The sequence below is a fragment of the Trichechus manatus genome, unplaced genomic scaffold, assembly GCF_000243295.1.
Source record: "Trichechus manatus latirostris isolate Lorelei unplaced genomic scaffold, TriManLat1.0 scaffold00265, whole genome shotgun sequence".
Classification (NCBI taxonomy): domain Eukaryota; kingdom Metazoa; phylum Chordata; class Mammalia; order Sirenia; family Trichechidae; genus Trichechus; species Trichechus manatus.
In genome coordinates, this window is record NW_004444201.1 from 1405367 (window position 1) to 1413902 (window position 8536).

Here is an 8536-nt window from a genome sequence, read left to right on the forward strand (position 1 = left end):
TAAAAAAAAAAAATTAAAAGAAAAATAAAAACATATTATGTATATGTGCCCAAAGAGACAACAGTAACTGTAAAGCATAGGCAAATTGTTTAGGGGACAGTGAGTCTAAATTACTTACTGAAACAAACTAAAGCAGAAATAACGAGAATGCTGACACAATGCAAAAAACGTAACCAATGTCACTGAGCAACATATGTTGAAACTTACATGGGAGCATGTTTAGATGTATATATTTTCACCAAAAATTTATTTAAAATCCTTTTTAAATTTTCTTTATATCAAGCTCAAAGACAGACATTACTAATCTACGGTGTTAAAAATGAAAAGAGTGGTTATCTTTTAGGAGCAGGGATGTATTAGGAACTGTGAGAGATACAAGTGAAGCTTCAGGGATGCTAGTAATATCATTTACCTGAGTAACGGTTATATGGGGGCTGACTTCGTAATACTTCATTCACCTTAAATTTTCTATCCTTAAGATCTGTGCACTTTTCTACGTCTGCGATGCATATAGAAGTAAAATTTATTAAAAATTAATATATATTTTAGTTTATTGATCAAAGAACAAATGAAAAAGTAAACTAAAAACTGTACAACAAAAAGAAAGACTACATATTAATACTTGGGTTTTGCAGTTAAAGCAGTACTTACAGGGAAATGTACATTCTTAAGCGCATATACTAAAAAAGCTTTTATATTAATAAACTCATGTTCAACAAGTTGGAAAAATGAGTGTGATTGTTAGGGCTGTGTGTTAACTTGGCTGGGCCATGATTCTCAGTGGTCTGGCAGTTATGACGTGATCACCTCCATGATGAGATTTGATATAATATGATCACCTCCATGATGGGATCTGCTGTGAGTAGCCAATCAGTTGAAAGGGAGTTTCCTTAGGGTTGTGGCTTGCATCCAATATAGGTGGACTTTCTGGTAAGGCTTGTGGGCTTTGGCTCACTCTGGATCCTGCAGCTGGCTCCTGTTCGTCTGACCTCTGGTTCTTGGGACTTGAGCTAGCAGCTTACCTGCTGTCTTGTCTGCCAATCTTGGGATTCGTTGGTCTTAGCAGCCAGTGAGCCAGAGCCCTGATGTCTGAATTGCCCATCCTGGGTTCGCCAGCCCCTGAGGCTACTGAAACAGTAGAAGCCTCCGGCCTGACCCATGAACTTGGGATGTTTCAGCCTCTACAAGTGCGTGAGCCATGTCCTTAATATAAATGTCTCTCTATATGTATGTAGACACTTTACTGGTTTTGCTTCTCTAGAGAACCCAGCCTAAGACAATAAGCCTATAACCAAAGATTAAAGTAAAAATTAATGAAACTTAATTATAGAGAGCATCAAAGAAATCAAAAGCTGGTTCCTTAAAATGACTATTAAAACACATATCTGTGATGAAATTAGTCAAAAAAAAACCTGTTAGGAATAAACAAGTGCCATAACTAAAGATACACATTTTTAAAATGACAAAAGAATATTATGGACAAGTCTTAAAAAATCTTAACAGAATTACACAGAACATTAAAAGAATAACACTTTTATAACAACCAAGTGGGGCAGTATTAGAAAATGCAGAAGTGATGGTGCGGTGGTTAACAGCTCGGCTGCGAACAAAAAGGTCAGCAGTTTGAGTCTACCAGCCACTCCCTGGAAACTCTACGGGGCAGCTCTACTCTGCCCTATGTCGCTATGAGTCGGAATCGACTTGACGGCAATGGGTTTGAGTTATTTTAAAGAGAAAAGTTATATCATCATCCCCATAAAATATTAAAAAGTCATTTGAAAATATTAAACTCTCATTCACGACTCAATGGATACTTTGTGGACATGACAAAACGTTATCTACCTCAGTCCAAAGCCTGCACCATGCGAAATGAAGACACTCTCCCACTCAGGTTTAGTCTACCTTGTTCGTCTGTGTTCAAAAAGCGTTATCCTTTTACTTTTTACAGCTTAAAAAAGTAAATTAGATCCCTTCATGGCATGATACTAAAAAATAGATGGATTAAGGTACTAAATATTTTTTTAAAGTTGGATATTTTTAGACAAAATATAGGAAAATATCATTATGCCCCTGGGGTAAGGAAAGAATTTTAAAACAAGATTTAGAAAGCAGGAAACACAAAGGAATCGTATCACAATGTGAAACTTTCAGAAAGGATATCAGTAAGTTAAAAGACAAAGTGAAGACCAAGAGAAGACAATGAGCAACAAATATAACAAAGGATCGCCATCCAAAATACACACAGAATCCTTACAAAACTCAGAAGAAGAAAACCTGAAAGTCATATATTTATGAAAGTTTCACAACTTCAGTAATAATCATAAACAAGAAAATTAAGAGAGTAACGTTTTTCACTTATTAGCATGGAAATAATTTTTAGATCTAAAGAGGAAGAAGGAAAAGTAGTCTTCTAATAAATATGTATCTATAAAAATTCAAAATCCTCATATTCTATAACCCAAAAATATTAATCATAGGTAGATACTCTAGAGCAGTGATTTTTAAACTTAGCGAGCATCACGTGGAGGCCTTTTTAAAACAACTGTTGGGCTGCACCCCCAGAGTTTCTCTTCCAGTAGGCTTGGGAGAAGCCTGAGAATCTGCACTTCAAACAAGTTCCCAGATGACACTAATGCTGTTGGTCAAGGGGGTGCACTTTGAGAAGCACTGCTCTAGAGTCTAAAGATACACTTGCATATACGCACAGAGACAACATGACAAGGATGTTCGCAGCAGCATTATATATATTACTGAAAAACAGAAATTACCTAAGTACCTACCAGTAAAAAATAGACTACATAAAATACAGTTTTACCATACAATGGAATACTATATAGCCTTAAAAGGGATAAACTACATATGGATGGATCTCAAATTATTGATGAATTGGGAAAAAATGTATATGACATACAGGTAATCTCCAACTTATGACGGGGTTCCATTCCGACGACTCCATCATAAGTCAGTTCTGATGTAAGCCGAAGACCTCATTGTTTTTTCAGTTTTCATTAGTCTTGCCTTTCATTATCAGTATCTTTATAAATACAATCTTAATTTGTCTTTGGCAGTTGGAAACATTACATATACACTTACAGATATATTTCAACATTGTATGTAGTACATAATACTAATAATAAGATGTACCAAAAAAACAACAGACGGTCATAAATGTGGTTCACCATAACTCAAGTATGTCGTAAATCAGGGACTACCTTTATATAAAAACACTCAAAACACTATGCAGTATTGTTCAACTGTATGTTTTTTTCAATGTACGTACACAGGTAAAATGAAAAGACTAGTAAATGTAGGATTAAAATCTGGAACTAAACTATGGAGCAAGATGAGGAAGGCTCTAAGGAAGAGACATAGAAGCTAACAGAAGAGACTTTCCAGAAGATAGCAATGTAACGTAACATTTCAAAAGTGCCGTCTGACCCAATTTTGAGAACATGGCTAAAAACTTCTCAATTCTCCTTTGCAGGCAGTTTGCTCAGCCCACACCTCAACTAGTTCCCTTATCAGGCTCTAACATTCCTGGGCTACAATACAGAAGACCCTAGATGCTTAACTCCCAGGAGTGCCTCCTTCTCCTCTTGGCCTGCAGAATTATTCAAATCACCAAGGAGCCTGCAAAAACTAGCTAACCCCACTCTGCTTGCCGTACTTGAACTGCCCTCCTATGGCTCCACTTGCTCCTACCCTGTCCCTAGGTGCAATCCCCTGCCTAGTCCTGCACGGCAGCCTTGTCTCATCTGGAGCTACAAGTAAAAAAGTGTTCTGCCTCTCATATATCCTAGTATCATTGCGTTGAATCTACCAACCAAAAAACCTATAATCCTACCTAATATCTTACCATTATAAAACAAGCAATCAGTAGGGTAATTCAGCAGCTGTTCAAGGAAAGCAACTACAATGAAGTTATTGTAGCTTACCTGGACAGATTTCAAACAGTGGAGGGGAAGAACCAAGACAGTATTCTACGGGGTGACACGGACTGAGAAGCTCAGAAGCATTTACCAGAGAATGTAACTTTGAATTGTCTGCTGCATACCCTGTATAAATAGACTAGCTAAGACAAAGAGTTATGAAAAATTTTTCATTACAGGTATGCAGGCCACTCACTCCTCTAAACATTCTAAGCTTTACCCCAGGATTAAGCAACACCATCACAAAGCTGACTACTTAACCATATCTCAGACCTTTCCAGTCCCCTGGTGAACAGTTTGAGGAACACACGCACATTTGTTTCAGAGCTGTCACTATGTGTCCTTATGTTAAGACCAAAAAAGATCTCTTCCACGAAGTCTTTATGTCCTCAGAGGAATCAATCTGTTCAGTCTTATGATAAATGCAAATTTTACAAAATACTACATCTCCCTTTCTGCCATGGATGCTGGAAACATCAGAGAAATATCTGCAGCTTAACTTAGTAATTCTAAGATCATATGGTCAGTATACATTTTCTGTGACATTCGATTTTTATCTATTACTAATTTCTCATCTTAACATATGGACCGTTACAGATCTCACAAAGTACATGGTAAAATAAAGTGAATGCATAACGAACAGCTTACCTGGAATGTGTTCATTTTCTGCTGTTCTTGGAGAAATGTAGACAACTCTGTAGATACGGCTGGGTGGGAAAAAGAATGAGGTAATGAAAGATCTGGCATGCCTTTTAGCTCCTGGATTCTCCTGCACTAAAAACTCCCATATCCACCAAATAAAATGCTCCCTGTGGAAGAATGTCTTCTTGACCCTTGAGAAGGGGCAGGAAGACGTTGAAAGACCATTCCCCTAATGTAACTCTAATCATGTAACTCTCAGGCACAAAAGTTTTCACCGGGTGAATGTAAACACTTGCTTCCTAAGGATTTTTTTAAGTTTAAATCCCCCTTGGTGTTCACAAAAATTTTTAAAGGACAGAATTGGTTATACAAATAGCAATATACCTAATAAAGGAACACTAACTCTTCATGAAAACTGATATAAAAAGAAAAGCTTAGGGCTATGCTGTTTTATCGATTTTCTGACTAATCTTGATAACTCTGGTTAGTGATGCCACAGAAAGCTCTAAAAAGCAGTGCTTCAAAGAAAGGTCTATGTTTTAATTTATCTAATTTTGTTGCCGTCTCTTTTAAAGATCTTTTACAATAAACTTGCTTTGACTTAGTGTGGAAAAGTAGGCAATACTGACTTGGGAGTCAGGAGACCTGACTTGTAGTCTTTGCCACTAACAAACTGCAATCCTGAACAAGTCACTAAACCTTCAGACACAGATTTTTTTTCTTTTTTCTTTTAAACGAGACAGAAATAGGTTAACTCCTTAACTTCCTTCCTGAATGCTGGGGCAAGACCGGACAGGGGAATATCAGCATGTATCATGCAGTGATGGACACTACTGGAGAGCAGGGCAGAATCCAGAAACGATGAATGAAGAAGCATGGGAACGGACTCGGCCTAGAATGACAACTGACCCTACTGTGGCCGGGGAGCAAGCACTTCCCCCCTTTCAAGCACGCGCACAAAGAGCCCCGCCCCTTTCCCCGCGCACCCGTCACGCACACGCACAAGCCCTTCAGCACCAGGCTCACCGACAGGGCCTGGTGGCGGCGCTGACCGCCGAGTGCAGGTGTGGCCACGTGAGGAGCCCGCAAGCCCGCGCTCCTACGCCCCACCCCGGCCCCTTCTGCTGACAGAGACGCTCCCGGCCCTTCGACCCCGCCGGCGTCTCAGGCGCTTGGGGTCCGGACGGGGTCGCGGGGCCTCCTGCCCACCGCCGGGCTGTAGCGGTCTGGCCCTCGCCCAGCTTCCTGCGGCTCACCCACCGCTCCCTTGTTGCGTTGCGCTGGACCCAGGAGAGCGCATCGGCCCCCACGCAGGCCGCAGGCAAACACGCAAGGAGAAGGCGGCAGCGCACCGAGGCACCAGGCGGCAGAAGGCATGCGCAGAAGGCCCGCGCGCAGAGTCGGCCCCAGACGTCGAAACTACATTTCCCTGAAGCCTCCGTGACCAGCCCTTTGTGAGCCTGGGGGTCTGAGAAGGTGCTCTTCAGCCAGCCGGAGCCCTCGGCTGCGCCCTCCGCCGCCCTCGGCTGCGCCCTCCGTCAGGGGCTCCTCGAAAGTTAACGAGTACAGCTGGTTTATGTGTGCGGTCCGTGTGCAGTTTAGACACACATCTGCCAAGGAAAGGAGAGCTGCGTGTCAATTTCGCTTCGTAAATACTAGGTAATAGATTCTAGCAAAAAATGAAAGAATAATATTTGAGGCCGTCAGTGATTCAGGAAGAAAAAAGAGGCGAGGCAAGAAAACTAGTACTCTTGATGAGTGGAGTGGCATGAGGGAAGGAATTGATAGTGCCCATATTTAAATTTAATCTATTACATTTTATTATAGAAAAAATAAACATCTTAGTTCCAGTTTTAAAAAAGAACATCCAAAGCAAATACACTAGGAAATTATATTTTTACTATTTGAAAGAAAGATTTATTAATTAACTTATAAGGAGCTCTTAAAATCAATGGAAAAAAATCTTTAAATGGGCTAAAAAACTGAACAGTAATTTAAAAATCATAATCACAAAGCAATAAGCGAAAATTGTAAATCAGAAACTACACACAATTCAAAAGAGAATAAATACATTATTTACTCTGTGACATTAAAAATATTTGAAAAATGGAGATGCATCCTTTCATAGACTCAATATTCTTTGACAAAATTTCGATAAGAATCTCAACAAATTTTTGTATGCATTTTTTTCTCTTTGATTTTTAATATATTATGTACTTGACAAAACATTCTCAACTTCATCCAGAATAAACAAAACCTAAATTAAAAAGAAGCTTTTTAAACAGAGTAATAACTAAGAAATATCAACATGTATAATATTGCTCTATTATTCAAAATAGTTTGGCAACTGTTTCATCAAAGTACCCCAAAAACCCACTACACTCTAGTCGAAGTTGCAACTCATAGCTGCCCTATAGGACAGACTAGAACTGCCCCGTAGCGTTTCCAAGGCTATACATCTTTGTGGAAGCAGACTGCCACATCTTTTTCCCGGGGAGCAGCTGGTGGGTTCCAGCTGAACTGCCTTTCCTTAGTCAAGCACCTTGGCCACTGTGTCACCCGGGCTCCTCATCAAACTACAGACCCATGATTAAGAGTATTTTTTAAATTAAACAAACTCAAGAAGAAAAGTGGAAGCCGCCACACTTCCTAAAGAGTAGCCTACAACTTCTATCATATTCTACTAACCAAAGCAAGTCCCAAGGCCAGCCCAGATTCAAAAGGGTGGGAAATAAAACCCACTTCTTGATGAATGGAGTGGCACGAGGGAAGGAAATTGATAGTGCCCATCTTTAAATTTAATTATTTTCTTTTTAATTTTTAAATTTAATCTATTACATTTTATTATAGAAAAAATAAACTTCTCAGTTCCAGTTTTAAAAAAGAACATCCAAAGCAAATAAACCATTAAATTATATTTTTACTATTTGGAAGAAAAAATTATTAATTACAAGGAGCTCTTAAAATCAATAGAAAGCAAATCTTTAAATGGGCTAAAAAACTGAACAGTAATTTAATTAAAAAATGCAAATGTGTAAAAATGTATGAAAAATCTATTATGAGAATTGAAAAAAATTAAAACATTTAAGGAAAAGCATCTAAGTAAGATACCATTTATTGAGATTTAATTTTTCTAATTTACATACAGCAACTCTTTTTGGTGCACACTTTATATGAGTTTTGACAACTACATAGATTTGTGTAACCACCACCCCAATCAAGATACAGAACAGTTCCATCACAGCCAAAAAAATCATGCTACCCATTTGAAGTCAACTCTCTCGTCACTCTTAACCTCTAGCAACCAACGATCTCTTCTCTGTGCCTGTAGGTTTACCTTTTCCAGAGTATCATATAAATGTGTTTGAGGAATGCTCTGCCTCTGTACTTCACATCCAGGCTACCTGAGTAAAGGCCTTGGGCCCAGAACATTGCATGATCAAGGAGGCTGAAAATGAGATCACTGTCTCTCCCCCAGTTTCTTCTTCTTATCAGAGAAGCCTTCCCCCTGTTTTGGGGCATAAAGTAACTTTCTCTGTCTCTTGCACATGTGCGGGCACCATATGGCACATGGCCACCCTCAATTCTATACCTGTTTCTGGTGGGGAGGGAAAGGGGTGAACATAGAACATCTGCCCTGCACTGTCCATATGTGGGATGAGCCTTCTGGCTGTGGGAGATCAGTGCACACTAGTGAAGATGATCTTGGCTCTCTTTCTACGTGAGTAAAACGTTTCCCATGCACTGTTAGAGTGTGTGTGTGTGTGTGTGTGTGTGTGTGTGTGGTCTTGCTGGCGATTGTGAACACGGCCTCGACAAAATGGAATCATACAGTATGTAGTCATTGGAATCTGGTACCTTCTACTTAGCACAATGCATTCGAGATTCATCCATGATGTTTCATTTATCAATACTCTCATTCGTTTTTATTGCTGAGTCCAGTTCCATGATATGAATGATATGTA

At 39.4% G+C, this 8536-nt stretch overlaps 1 protein-coding gene across 5 annotated transcripts in view; it reads right to left on the reverse strand.

Moving 5' to 3' along the window:
• ZNF33B (zinc finger protein 33B) overlaps nt 1-5938 on the reverse strand; it is a 54461-nt gene extending 48523 nt beyond the window's left edge. The window contains exons 1-2 of one of the 5 annotated variants that reach the window (XM_023724868.1): nt 5828-5938; nt 4578-4636 (exon numbers count right to left, since the gene is read on the reverse strand). In XM_023724868.1, coding sequence (XP_023580636.1) covers nt 4578-4592 — 15 coding nt within the window. In that variant the 5' untranslated portion in view covers nt 4593-4636; nt 5828-5938. Of the gene's footprint in view, nt 1-412; nt 711-4577; nt 4903-5597; nt 5734-5827 lie in introns of those variants that run through there. The other 4 variants (XM_023724869.1, XM_023724867.1, XM_004389883.3 and 1 more) reach the window with 4 other exon arrangements.
• Between the last annotated feature and the right edge of the window lie 2598 nt (nt 5939-8536).